Raw genomic sequence first — 15,431 nt, 5'->3', positions numbered from 1 at the left:
TTTTATAACAACAAATTTCTAGTCATAAATAAGAAAAAGGTCTCAATCTTTTTTCTGTTTTTGTACATAATTATTAAAATGATTTATAAAGAATCAAAAAGCCTACTAATACTAATTACATGAATTTATGGAGAAAAATCTTCGAAGAAGTTCTATATGATATCAATTTTCATTACTAGAATACTATAAATTAGACATGGAAACAGCCTTTTTGCCCTATTAAAGGTTCTTACTTTTTTAAAAGTAAAGTTTAATATATTCAAATAACACAGTAAGCTTGTTTTAAATGGAACTGGTTTGAAGTGGAATTGGTACACATCTTTTTGGTATCTGCACTGCTTACTTTTTAAAAAGTAACTTTTTACTCAAAATCTGTTTGAATTAAGTCAGTTTATCTTATCAGCTATGTAGTTATTATCAAAAAGGACCTTTGTTAGCATTATCCTATTAAAAATATTTCAATGTTGGGACAAGGTCACCAATTAAATCTTGTTTAAAGTAAGACTTAAAAAAAACTTTGATTATGAAGAGTGCAGGGCACTCTATAAGATATACACATTCACATACCACTCTCTCTCTCTCTCCCTTTCTCTGTTTTTCCTTTCTTTTTCATCCGCTTTAGGGGGACTTTTTCTCATTAGGAATCGATTTTCAGGTATAGGAGGGATCTCTTCTGGACGGACAGTAGACTGCGGTTGTGCTTCAAGATTTTCAGTCTCACTTTCGCTAGATGCGCTTAACAGAAAACACACAAAACAAATTCCATTTGGTTATTATGCACTTATCCCAAATTTCCAACTGTTGGGATTTCTTTCCTTTTTAAGAAGTCACAATACATATGCCATCCTGCCCCCAACTGCAAAGATTCAATTACAAAGGGAAAAATCCTCCTTCATTCCTCTCATAAACCAACCCAAAACCCAAACCAACTGTTTCCATTATCACATTCTCAGAAAGTATTTTCCAATAAAATGGTTCTAAAATATGGAACTCCATTGGCACTGTACTCTGATAAATTTAAAAGTTAAAAATGTAGGTAAAGAAATTAATTGCTTTAAAAGCAAAAGACATATTAAGATGTGTTTTAGTACAAACATAGATTATTTCAGACAAAACAGAAAAGAAAGTAAATGCACTGACATTATTTGCTTTTACTCTTGTGCTATCATAGCAACAAAAGAAATAAAGGACTAAAAAAGCAAGACAGATTGTTACAAACAATAAAGACAATAATTACCGGTTTCCTGCAATTCTCACTAATCCTCTATTCCTCCTATAAAACATAAACCTATGAACCCAAAAGATCATTTCACTAAGTTCAGAGAAACAAGTGAATTGAATGGTTTTACTGAAAATGGAAATGAATGTACCTAAATTTAATCTATAGACTATAGAATCAAAATGGTCTTACACTTGGGGCACGTGCGTGGCTCAGTCGGCTAAGCGTCCAAACTTTAGCTCAGATCATGATCTTGCAGCTCATGGGTTCAAGCTCTACGTTGGGCTCTGTGCTGACAGCTCAGAGCCTCCTTCGGATTCTTGTCTCCCTCTCTCTCTGACCCTCCCCTGCTTGCTCTCTCTCTCTCTCAAAAGTAATAAATAAATATTTTTAAAGAATGGTCTTCTACTTCATGGTATGGAGTATTTCTCACTATTTTCATATTGCCATATAATCGATTCAAAATCCCAATAGATTTACTTACAAACAGAAGGGAATAAGAATATAAAGCCTGTATTATAAAAGTAAAGTTAAAACCTTTTCTTGCTTTTCTTTCGCTTCTTCTTTTCTTTCTTGTGTTTTCGGGAATTTTTCCTATGTTTCTTTTTTCTTTTTTTTGATTTCTCTTCAGAAGCACTTTCTGAATCAGAAGAATCAGAAGAGGACTGAGAATCACTTGAGCTATCTGAGTCACTAGATGAGGAGGATGATGATGATGATGACTTATGTCTTTTCTTTTCTTCTTTCTTAGCTTTAATAAAAAACAAAAAGGTTTTTGGTCAACACTTTTTAGACAGAAATTTAGATTTGCTGGAGATCCTCACTAAGTCCAGTACTGAACACTTAGCTCATCCAGCTATCTGAACTGAGGGGTACAGGAAAGGAGTCAAGATTTAGGGTTAGAATACAGGTCTCTGGATTCACAGATCAAAGTTGATCCACTACACTAAGGAACTGGAAAAATAACTGGTAGGTCTAAAACACTAATTTTAGGAAACATTTGAAGGATTGTTTCTAAAAAGCATAGAATTATTTAAGAGTCCAAGATTCTAATCTTCTTGTGGTTTTTTACTTTTTATCTTATTACCAAGATTAGAGGTAGAACTGTAGAAGAGAAATAACACATACAAAAAAATATTCCACACGAATGTGGAAAATAAGAAACATGACTCCGCTGTCATTGGCTGGTTTCAATGCCTGAGCATTCCTCTAATGATTAAGAAACTTAGCTTAGTTGAAGAGCAGACTTAGCATAGAGGGCAGTCATTTACCAATGGTTAATAACTAGGATTTGGTATCTCTACAAAAAGTAATTTCAAATTGAAATTTTATTTTAATTGAAATGGATTCCCAAATTCAACGCTTTAAGGACTAGGCACCTTAACATAAATAAGTGAAGTTAACCAGGTGTGCTACAACAAGAACTGGGTAAATATAAGACAAACCGAATAGAGTTTGACTCCTCTAAAGGTATTCTAATTCAAACCACGGTGGACTTAAAGTGAAATCAGGCCAAAGATGGGACAACATCAATATATGGAGAACTATAATAAACTGGAACACATCAAACATATTAGAATCCATCAGTTCATATTGGTAAATAAAATATAAAGCATTTACTTGTTTTTCCTTATATAAACTGTGCCACAGGCTAAACAAACAGTAGATGCTCTTTATCACAAGTTTTCCAAAGAATAAATGAAGCAGGAATTTGCCTCTAACTACAAAGTTATATGAAATGGATAAAAAAACATTACATAACAAAGATGCAATCAGTATAATCCATTGTGTGCAATAATGGGAAACACTACAGGATAAATGACCTAGCTTGTACAACAAAAAATCTCAAGGAAACATAAAGGAGATGGTAGAGGGAATCTATTAAAAACAAAATTAAAAGAATCTTACAACCCCCATGTCTGAACCTTACTTGGATTCAAACTCAAATATTAAAAAAAATAACATTAATGAAATAATTAGAAATTTGAACAGTCAGGAATATTTAGAAATATAGATAGGTGTACGTGTGTATGTGTATACCTATGACCACAATTTTTTTTAAAGAATAATTTTATGGATCAAATAATGAAAAAACTATTGATTAAATGTTATGCCTAGAATTTGCTTTAAAGTACCAAAGGGAGGGGCTCGTGGGTGGCTCAGTCAGTTAAGCACACAACTTCAGCTCAGGTCATGATCTCGCGGTCTGTGGGTTCAAGCCTTGCGTCAGGTTCTGTGCTGACAGCTCACAGCCTGGAGCCTGCTTCGGATTCTGTTTCCCTCTCTCTCTGCCCCTCACCGGCTTGCTTGCGCACACATGCTCTCTCTCAAAAATAAACAAACATTAAAAAAAAATTTTTTTTTTTTAAATAACAAAGAGAGAAATGACCAGGATATAAGTAAAATGAGGTTGGCCATGACTTAATTGTTGAAGGTGGGTAAATGAACACTGTTGTTTGGTTATAGTACTTCAACCATTTTGTATATGTTAATATTTTCCATGATAAAAAAATATCAGAGGACAAAGAAAACACATCTTTGGACTACTGGTTGTTTATAGACCTTAACTGAAAGGGTTAACTGCTGGTTTATAACTTTTCCTTTAGCCTCAGGAACACCTGAGGCACAAGTGCCATATCATTCTTGAAACCCTTAACTCAGAATTTATAGGAGTGTACTAATTCCAAGTAAATGACAACCGGTCTGAAATTACTATGTCCTTTACCAAGGAGTTGCAGTTCACTGCCAAAATAATTTTTCCAGTACCAATGAATGCTAACACATTGGAGTATGGGTACAACGTATAAAAGGTGAAGGGACACCAGGTAACGGTTTCATCACACTGTCATGTTCCTCTGGATCATGAAAATAACAAGTGTGAGATGCCTGGGACATACACAAGCTCTGCCTGGAAATCATGAGATCTCCACTATGTTGTTGCTGTATAAACTGTTCTGTTTCCTGTCTGGTGTATCTTTTTAACTTTTCATTTTCTGAAAAGTTTGAGAGACAGAGTGCAAGCAGGGGAGGGGCAAAGAAAGAGGGAGACACAGATTTTGAAGCAGGCTCCAGGCTCTGAGCTGTCAGCACACAGCTCAACGTGGAGCCCAAACCTATGAGCTGTGAGATCATGACATGAGCCAAAGTTTGCTGCCAAACTGACTGAGCCACCCAGGCACCCTTGGTATTATCCTTTCTTAAAGGAAAATAAACTTAGTGCTGAATGAAGTCTATTTTGTCTCATGAGTTCAATCGTTAACCTGAAGCCAAGACTACTACTGTTGAGGCAGAATAGGTATCTTTTAAACATGTATAAACTGAAACATCTACTTATATATACTACAAACCTGAGTGATGGGTGGGTGGCCACGGGTAATCAAACTTAAAACAACTGAAGGAATAAATTAATAATAAGTAACTCTAAATAAAAATTTAAGAGCACATAATAGGTAAGCAAAATAAAAATATCCCATATAAATACAGTAATGCTTTAATTGATTACCATGATTACTAGCTCCAACCTATATTTTGCAATGAGATTCTTTCCTATGAGAAATATACTGCAGTTGGTTTATTTAACAAACAAGCCTATTCTCCCCACCAAATGTACTGAATATATTTCAAATAACCATTATTTAGTTCACACATGACTTTTCAAGAAAACATCTGAGCGAAGCAAGATATCACAACAATACGAAATGCCGGAACTATTTGTATGGTAATATAATCTGCCTGAATACCAGATGACATCTACTATACAAGGAAAATAAACTGTATTTTAGGAAAAATGCCCTGGAAGAGAACTTAGAAAGCTCTAAGGTTAAAAAGGTGTCCTCTTCTGATGTTTGTCAATATTACTTTTTAAGTGAAATTTAGTTTACATGTCCCTTTCCTATGATCTGCTCAGAAAAGGAGAGAAAATGACTGAGAAAGAAATGGCAAGTTAAAGAAGAGTAAAAAGGCAAAAAATAGAGACATGACAAAATCAGTATTAGTTCTAACAAAATGTATCCGGATTCTCAAAATCTGTGTTAAACTAAAATAAAAATATGATTTAGGCACATTGAGAATCTGACTGAAATTTTATCCTTCTCAGATCAGTAAGTACAGATGACCAAACCCCTGTACAGTCAAAAATCCACATGTAGTTTTTGACTCCACAAAAACTTAACTGCAAACAGCCTCTTCGAATAACACATTTTGTATGTTAATGGATTATATACTGTATTCCTAAAATAAGCTAGAGAAAAATATTAAGAAAACTGTAAGGAAAGAAAACACATTTACAGTACTGCACTGTATTTATATATTTTAAAAAAATCCATGTATAAGTGGAACCATGCAGTTCAAACCTGTGTGTTCACAGGTCAACCATATGTTTAACTGAACAGTATATAGATCTATACCCACCATGATGCCACGATACAAAGATAAAGAATAGTAGAGTTTATGGGGAAATTCCATAATAAACCCATAAGACATGCACCTTCCCTCAGAGTTTAGAATCTATTTAGAAAATAAGACCAAGAAGTGTGAACTCAATAGCAAACAGCATCAGAAAATATACATGTAAGTACTAAGTGTTCTAAAAACTCTGACTATAGGGGCACCTGGGTTGAGTGTCCAATTTCGGCTGAGGTCATGATCTCATGGTTTGGGGGTTTGAGCCCCATGTCAGGCTCTGTGCTAACAGCTCAGAGCCTGGAGCCTGCTTCAGATTCTCTGTCTCCCTCTCTCTCTGCCCGTCTCCTGCTTGCACTCTGTCTCTCTCTCTCAAAAATAAACACTAAAAAATGTATATATATAAAAAAAGAAACTGACTATAAATTGTATATATATGGATTTAGAAGACAGTATAGTCAATAAGGAAAAGAGTAAAGTAGAAAGGCTTTGAAGAATTACAGTCAATTCCACTGTTATACAACCTATGTATTCCTATAAATCACTGTGCTATATATGAAAAATTGCACAAGAAAAACCACATGGCTTATGGGAAAAATGGGGAAAGGGGCGCAAAATTCAAACTTCATCAATGATACATAAAAAAGAATAAGAAACTAATAAAAATAGCAGCAGAGTTTTACACATGTTAAATGGTTAAGAAATACATAAATATGTGGGAACGCAAACTGGTGCAGCCAGTCTGGAAAACAGTATGGAGGTTCCTCAAAAAACTAAAAATAGAACTACCCTATAATCCGGTAATTCCACTACTGGGTATTTACCCAAAGAATATAAAAACACAAATTCAAAAAGATATATGCACCCCTGTTTATTGCATCATTATTTACCATAGTGAAATTATGGAAGCTGCCCCCACTGATAGATGAATGGATAAAGATGTGGTATATGCACAATGGAATATTACTCAGCCATAAAAAAAGAATGAAAACTTTTCATCTGCAACAACATGGATGGATCTAGAGGATATTAATACTAAGTAAAGTAAGACAGTCAGTGAAAGACAAATACCAAATAATTTCACTCACGTGGAATTTAAGAAACAAAACAACAAACAAAGAAAAAAGAGACAAACCAAAAAACCCCTTATAAGACTATAGAGAACAAACTGATAGTTACCAGAGTGGGACAGGATGGCTGAAATAGGTGAAAAGGATTAAGAGTACACTTATCATGATGAGTACTGAGTAATGTACAAAGTTGCTGAATCACTAAAACTAATATATCAATCAAATGGCGAAAGGAATTTCTCCAAATAGAAAGGAAATAACAGAAAGTGACTTGGAATTTCAAAAAGAAAAAACAATAGAATGAGTAAAAGATAAGGGATAAAGGAATGATATCAGTTCATATAAATGGTTCTTAAATGAAAAGATGTTAACATCAGGGATGCCTGGGTGGCTCAGCTGGTTAAGCAACTGACTCTTAATTTCAGCTCAGGTCACGATCTCAGTTTGTGAGACTGAGCCCTACATTGGGGTCTGCACTGACAGCACAGAGCCTGCTTGGGATTCTCTTTCCCCACTTCTCTCTCTGCCCTTGCCCTATTCTCTCTCTCAAGATAAATAAAACTTAAAAAACAAAACAAAACAAAACAAAAAACAAAACAAAACCCTAACCTATTATAAGGCTGGTAAAGATTACAAGTTTGGTTGGGCCACCTGGGTGGCTTAGCTGGTTAAGCATCTTGACTTCGGCTCAGGTCATGATCTCACGGTTCATTGAGTCAAGTCCCATGTCAGGCTCTGTACTGACAGCTCAGAGCCTGGAGTCTGCTTTGGATTCTGTGTCTCCCTCTCTCTTTCTCTGCCCCTCCCCTTCTTGCGCTCTGTCTCCCTCACTCAAAAATAAACAAACATTAAAAAAAAAAAAAAAGATTACACAGAGTTCGGCAATATGTGGCTTTGCAAAGTATATAAGGGTAATTTATTTTCTAATGTTTATTTTTTTTGAGAGAGAGAGAGAGAGAGAGAGAGAGAGAGAGAGAGATAGCATGAGCAGGAGAGGGCAGAGAGGGAGACACAGAACCCAAAGCAGGCTCTAGATTCTGAGTTGTCTGCATAGAGCCTGACATGGGGCTCAAACTCACACACCATGAGATCATGACCTGAGCCAAAGTCAGACGATTAACCGAATGAGCCACCCAGGTGCCCCAGAAGGTAATTTATTTTCTTATATTCATTGGCAGTGTCTACCAAAATTACAAATGCATGACCCCTGTAGTCTATTAATTCCACTTTTAAGAATTTATTCTATGTGACCAAAATTCACATATAGACCTATATACAAAATGTGGGAATGAAAATTGATGGGCAGAGATTGGAAGAAGACTTTTCATTGACTGACTATCCTTTTTGGCCTCTAAATTTTCAACCAAATTAATATATTAAATGTTAAAAACTGTAGATATTTTAAAACTTCCAAGTATGACAATAATGGGATACTGCCAAAAAAACAAACAAAGAACCCTACTACTTGCCTTACCACTTACACAAAATCTATTTCAAAGTATCTTTAACAAACATTTAAGTATCCTTAAGGTAAAAATGAAACACTACCTAAAGCAAAACCACAATGCAAGTTAAAAATCATAATGGATGAAAACGAATAACAAAGAATAACACTTTAAACTTGTGGGCCATTTCTGGATAGTTTTTTAGATTATGTGATTTGCTTATCACTATGTAAAAGAATTTCCTAAACCTATTCACTGACCTTTTTGGAGGATGGGGTAGGGTACAGTGTGATCTTTTTTTTTTTTTTTTTTTTAACGTTTATTTTTGAGATAGAGACAGAGCATGAATGGGGGAGGGTCAGAGAGAGAGAGAGAGAGATAGAGAGAGAGAGAGAGGGAGAGAGGGAGACACAGAATCTGAAACAGGCTCCAGGCTCTGAGCTGTCAGCACAGAGCCCGACGTGGGGCTTGAACTCACGAACGAACCGCGAGATCATGACCCGAGCCGAAGTTGGACGCTTAACCCACTGAGTCACCCAGGTGCCCCACAGTGTAATCTTATTAATTAGGTACTGATTCTACTAGTATGATAAAGTAAAACAAACTCCAGAACATTTTACTTGTAAAGATTTCAGGTAAAAAAAAAAAATGCTGCCTTATTCATTTTTATTTGAGATCTACAGATTTTATATCAATGAATTTCACATGAAACCTTTATATTGAAGGCAATTTCTAGGGCATCATCAAATAGGATAGAATAAAGAATAGAACTATTCCTAAAATAGGTCTCCTTTAGGTATTTTCATTTCATATTACTGGCCTCATCTGCTAGATAGTTTCTAAGTTTAACATCCCACTATCTTCCAGCACAAGTTCCATCACCACTGCTCCTAATTCCAGGTTAAGAACAATGAATGGGATCCTCTTACTATATAAATGAATCTCTGGTGTTCTTTACCGTCTCCTGAGTACAAGATTCACTGACTGTTTCCCCTATTCTGTTTTATTTGTGCATTGCCAGGCAATGTTTCCTACCACATACAGGCAAAACTTCTACTCATACAACTATCTATTGTATATCCATCTGTAACTCAGCACTTGTGTTTCTGTAATATAAAACTCTATGTAATATAGCAATGGCCCCATCTCTTACTGCATAGTCAAGGTGTGTACAGACCTCTCTTTTAACCTGAGGTCATGCCAACTCCTGAAAAATCAGTAAGCAGCTTGACTTAGGTAGTGGTTTCATTCTTTGGTGGTCTATGTTCCATCCTCCATTCTGTCCCTTGACAGCCTCTACAGAAATGCAGTTTTTATTAGCCTCCAGTGTTCCATTCCTACATGTGTTGGAAGGTTCTTCTTCTTAACTCTGAACCTTCTCAGGTATATTCAAATAGCTACAAAAAACGGAATTTCCAATTCTGCAACAGCAAAAGGGATAAAGGCCCAAGAAGATTGCCCAGACTCACCAAGACCATATACAGGTGGGCCCAGACAGTCAGAATTCTTCAGAAGTCTTTTTGTTTTCTTTCAGGAAGTTAGAAAAAGAAAAAAAAAGATTCTGTATTTATTTCTTTTTAAACTGGGGTGTAAATCTCTCAAACAAGATTTTAAATATAATGATGAACACCACAGTGTTGCATAAAGCTTTCTGACTGTTTCCAATTTAAAGCTGTAAGGAGGCCATCAAACTTACAAATTGGATGTGAGACACAGCTCTGCCTAAAAAAAGATTATATAGGTGCATGACAAAATCCATTCTGACCAATGTTCTGAATAGTAATTAAAGGACTGCAGGGTAATAGGTTCCAAACTTTGTGACCTCAAATATAAAGATCTTTTCATATTTCCACAGTAGACCAGAACAGGGTAGGCATGGGAGTATGGCTTAAAACACACTTGACCTTTACATGAACTCCTGGGCAGACACTAATAAAGGGCCAAATGTTCCCTCCCCACCTGCTAAAACTGATAAGGGCAAGGTATGCTTCCTTAGCAAGAGTTTAAGGGACACACAGTAGGACACTACATCAACTTTCAGCACAACTGTCTGGTCACAATGGCATCAGCAAAATTAGCATTTATTTCTACATGTGAAAATACATTATGAAGACAAATAATAACATACAAAGAGTGCACTCATTCACTTTCTCATTCTTTCAGCAATAATTCAAACACTGACCTTTTATTACTAAAAGAATGTTTACACCAAATTTATTAGAAAATCTATGCTTATGGTTTAAAATGTGCATTTTTATTACCCCAATTTCTTTCTAAATATATATACCACAGTATCCTTAACTTTTATAAGCAGAGAATATATCCTAACACAAGAGACCTTAAAGAGACACAAGAGACATAAAGTACAAGAAAAAACCCAAGTTTTTAGTAGAAAATAAAAGATAAAAATTTTTAGATGATTTGAGAAGAAATAATGCCTTAAACGAAAATATTCCAATGATACTAACAGTCTTAAGGGTTAAGTATCAGTATCAGGGTGTAAAATTGGCAAACATTAATTAGTTTTTGTTTTTTTCAATGTAAGATACTCAGTAACATCTCATTCTTCACTGGATCTTCACAAACACAAAACATATATTATACATGTTGTTTGTACATAAAGATAGACAGCCAGGCTTATGAATACCAGCAAGTTATATAAACAGTCCCATTATGAGCTGCAGCATATTCCTGCAATGGTTTACAAAGTATATATATATTTAATATGATACAGAAGAAAATTATCAGAATCGAAGTGGAATACAGAAAACAGAAAATTAAAAATAAGCTTCTATGACTAGTTTGGGTGTTTTTAAATTAAAAGAAAACAAATGTGCCTATTTCTAAATGATACAAAGGAAATCAGTATACCTAAAACTTGAGAAAAGAATGTTCTACTTAGGGCAATTCTGAAAAGAATGTTAAAGACTTTAATGAGTTAGCAATACATAACAGAAAAGGCTCTAAATCTGGAGCCAGCAAGCTTGGGTTTGAAGCTTAGTTCCCTGCTGTGGTAAAAACCTTAATCTTCTTGACTATCCTCATCTGTAAAATGGGAGAAATTAGTACAGAGTTATTGTAAGGATCAGAATGGATTATAGGGGCACCTAGGTGGCTGAGTTGCTTAAGGGTCTGACTTGTGACTTTGGATCAGGTCACGATCTCACAGTTTGGTTGTGCGATGGAGCTCCGTGTGCATCTGTGCTTGACAGTATGGAGCCTGCTTGGGATTGTCTGTCTCTCTCTCTCTCTCTCTCTCAAAAAAGACAGGAAGGAAGGAAGGAAGGAAGGAAGGAAGGAAGGAAGGAAGGAAGGAAGGAAGGGAAGGAAGGAAGAAAGAAAGGAAGAAAGAGAAAGAAAGAAAGAAAGAAAAGAAAAGAAAAGAAAAGAAAAGAAAAGAAAAGAAAAGAAAAGAAAAGAAAAGAAAAGATTATAGATGACTCTCACATTCGTTAAACATGAAAAACTAAGTATGGATACTATTCCCTAGACTAGTAAGAATAGGAAGAATATAGTCCATTTATTATTTTATTGTTTTCTACACAGGTAATCTCACCCCATTAATTTTAGGGTAACGAAGGACCCAATATTTTGTCAAAAATAATGGCAGTTACGTATTTCACATATATAATATAAACACTTAAAACATTACGTAAACAAAAAAATATTAAGTAAACAAAGTTCCATAATATCATATCAAACTATTGGTCATGTTAATTTCAAATGTTCTGGTCTAAGTAAAAAGTTTCTCAAATATTCCAAATACTTCTGAATCTCAGTATTGCATAAAGGGAAATAATTATTCCCTGAAGTTTCTTTATGTTATTCTCTTCGTCATCGTCCCCCTCACTGTGTCTTTCTCTAGAAGAGTATTTATTTACCATGCTATTTATACAACTACAGTTAAAAAACAAAACAAAACCCCAAAACAAAGTGGAAGGAGAAGGATAAATTATAGCAAATTAACAAGAAGGGAAAATTAGAGGGGCACCTGGGTGGCTCAGTCGGTTAAGCGTCTGACTTTGGCTCAGGTCATGATCTTATGGTTTGTAAGTTCAAGCCCTGTGTTGGGCTCTGTACTGACAGCTCAGAGCCTGGAGCCTGCTTCAGATTCTGTGTCTCCCTCTCTCTCCGCCCCTCCCCCGCTCACACTGTGACTCCCCCCCTCTCTCTCAAAGGTAAATAAACATTAATTTTTTTTTTTAATGGGAAAACTAGATGACTCCATGGTAAATGAACAAAGTGTGAAGATAAAAGACATTCAGAAAACACAAATGCCTCATATATATGTTCACATTAGTATGAATTTCACACCAACAATTTAGAATGTCTCTGATCGTTTAGCATGCATAAGAATTATCAGAAATATGTGCTTGTTTTTACCTTTAGATTTGGGAATTAGCTCTCCACAACTGAGTATCCGCACCTCAGCAAATGGTTTGCTAGCTGCATCTGTTTTCTGATTTTCTATCTCTCTTACAACTTCTTGGCCAGATATCACTTGCCCAAAAACAACATGATGCCTAAAGAGTCAAGTAAAGATGACTAAATAAAAGCTTTTAATTTTAACATTAAAGTGGTCAAAAAATAAATTAAAATAATCTTTACCCATCTAAATGAGGAGTTGGCTTCGTTGTTCTTTGGAAGTCATCAGATAGAAGAATAAAAACAAAGTCAGAGAAAAACAAAGTTAGCATCTCTAAAAAGGAAAAGAAAATAACTGCATTGGAAACAAAGTTGCATACAAAGAAATCACATGCTATTTTAACATAATAGAATTTTATTACATTAACCTTAAGTCTAACAGAGAAAATTCAAGATGCTTTCTACATAATGTATTTTCAAAAACTCATTCTGATCATGAAAGTAATACCACTCATTGTTGAGAACTTACATGTTAACTAAAGTTGACATTTTGGTGTTATTTCCATTCATCCACGTTTCTTGCATGTGCTTGGGTTCTTACTGAACATGTAGAATGTTGTATGGTTTTTATAAATTCTATTGTATGAACAGACCACAATTTAACAAAAGATTCCACTAGTTTATGGGTTTAACAATAGTGCTTTTCAACCTTAACATTTTAAACAGTTAAAGCATAGATCAACTGCATAACTGTGGTTTTGTTTTCCACAGTTGCAGTCACCTATGGTAACCTGTGGTCAGTCCACAGTCTAGAAGCAGATGATCCTCCATCTGACATACTATCAGTTCAAAAGTAACCTAACACTACATCACAATGCCTGTTATCCACCTCACTTCATCTCATCAGGTAGGCATTTTATCATCTCACATCATCACAAAAAGGGTAAGTACAATACAGTAAGAGATTCCGATAGAGACCACATTCATATAACTTTTGTTACAGTGTATTGTTCTTTTTGCTATTGTTGTTAATCTCTTATTATCCCTAAATTGTAAATTAAACTTTATCACAGGTATGTCTATACAGGAAAACATGTAATATATAGAGAGTTCAGTACTATATGAAGTTTCAGGCATCCACTGGGGGGAATCTTTGAAACGTACTTCCCGTGAATAAAAGGGGACTTACTGTATATATTCAGATGGGCCTCATATGTGTTCTGTTGACTAGAACAGAAATGGTCCATATAGTGTTTGTAAAAATTTTAATTAGTTGCCAACATTAAAAGTTTTGGATACTTTCACTCAAAAATCCAGAATTCAGACCTTCTGGAACGCTGGAAGGTGTGGCGCCTGCATGAGGCAGTAACTGGTCAGGCTGACTATCCCTATCTTTTTAATACATGGATTATCAGTTTAGATTCTTGTCCCAGCAGGCTTTACTGGCTTATGTTACCGAAGATCCAAAGACCTTCGAGATTATTTTCCCTGATATACAAACTTCACATTGAAGAAATCTGGATTAAAACTTTTGACAAAATTCAAAATAAGCAAAAAGTCCTGCAAATGAAGTAATTTTGTAAAATCTTTTTTTCTACTCCACACCAAACTTAAAATCTTTGTAGTTAAGATGATTGGTACTGGTGTAGAATGAAGATGGACACTGTATATCATTTATTATGTTAAAGAATCTTATCAAACAAGGCATTAGATGGGGTGCCTGGGTGGCTCAGTCAGTTAAGCGTCCGACTTGAGCCAAGGTCATGATCTCCTGAGTCATCAGTTGGGAGCCCCACACTGGGCTCTGTGCTGACAGTTCAGAGCCTGGAGCCTGCTTCAGATTCCGTGTCTCCTTCCCTCTCTGCCCCTCCCCCACCTGCACTCTGTCTCTCTCAAAAATAAACATTAAAAAAAGTTTTTAAAAAGGCACTAGAAATTTGGAAGAAGGAACACAATCTAAGCTAACCTTTGGTTAAAGCCCACATGATACTAATTAACAAAAATTCAAACATGTTCATGTATTTTCATAAGTTCACCTTACATGTAAAACTAACCCCTTACTGTTTTCTTCCTACAACAGCTATGTTCACCTGAAGTTGCTTAAACCGTTTAGAGATGTAAAAACCATTGTGTATACCCTATGTGTATTGGTATTACATGTTACATTCAACGTATACATATATTTTGTATCTAGATTTAGTCAAACCTCACTTCACAGATTCCATAACTTGCAAGTTCACTTCCTCACTAGAATTCATTTATAACCCCTAAACCAATACTCTGCGTTTTCATGGTCATTCTCGAATTGGTGAAAAAGTGTATTGAAGAGGAGCAGAAAAACAAGAACTCTTATACAGTGCTGATAGGAATATAAAATGATGCAACCACTGTGGAAAACAGTTTAGTGGCTCCTCACAGAGCTAACCATAGACAAATATTGCATGATTCTGCTTGTGGATCTAAAAAAAATTTTTTTAATGTTTTATTTATTTTTAAGACAGAGAGAGACTGAGCATGTGTGGGGATGGGGCAGAGAGGGAGACACAGAATGTGAAGCAGGCTGCAGGCTCTGAGCTGTCAGCACAGAGCCCAACATGGGGCTCAAACTCACGAACTGTGAGATCATGACCTGAGCCGAAGTTGGACGCTGAACCGACTGAGCCACCTGGGCGCCCCTGCTTGTATATCTAGAATAGGAAATTCATGGAGACAGAAAACAGAATAGAGGTTACCAGGGGCTGAGGGTAAAAAGAAATGGGTTAATTTCTGGGACAATGAAACCATTTTGGAAACAGTGGTGACAGTGGCACAATATTGTGAATATAATTAATACCATTAAATTATACATTTAAAAATGATTAAAATGGAAAATTTCATATCACATATGTTGCCACAATAAAAAAGTTTTTTAAGATTAAAAAACTGAAGTTG

The 15,431-nt window shown here is 35.4% G+C and overlaps 1 protein-coding gene across 5 annotated transcripts in view; it reads right to left on the bottom strand.

Moving 5' to 3' along the window:
• The window catches only part of PPIG (peptidylprolyl isomerase G), a 46,379-nt gene that overhangs the window by 9,679 nt on the left and 21,269 nt on the right, over positions 1-15,431 (bottom strand). For all 5 annotated transcript variants that reach the window (XM_045480123.1, XM_045480120.1, XM_045480122.1 and 2 more), the window contains 4 exons: positions 12,744-12,773; positions 12,519-12,658; positions 1,757-1,970; positions 568-735 (listed from right to left, as the gene is read on the bottom strand). In XM_045480123.1, coding sequence (XP_045336079.1) covers positions 568-735; positions 1,757-1,970; positions 12,519-12,658; positions 12,744-12,773 — 552 coding nt within the window. The remainder of the gene's footprint in view (positions 1-567; positions 736-1,756; positions 1,971-12,518; positions 12,659-12,743; positions 12,774-15,431) is intronic.

Source organism: Leopardus geoffroyi, chromosome C1 (genome assembly GCF_018350155.1).
Source record: "Leopardus geoffroyi isolate Oge1 chromosome C1, O.geoffroyi_Oge1_pat1.0, whole genome shotgun sequence".
NCBI lineage: Eukaryota > Metazoa > Chordata > Mammalia > Carnivora > Felidae > Leopardus > Leopardus geoffroyi.
The sequence above is the reverse complement of the archived record's forward strand: the minus strand, read 5'-3'. Positions and strand labels throughout refer to the sequence as shown.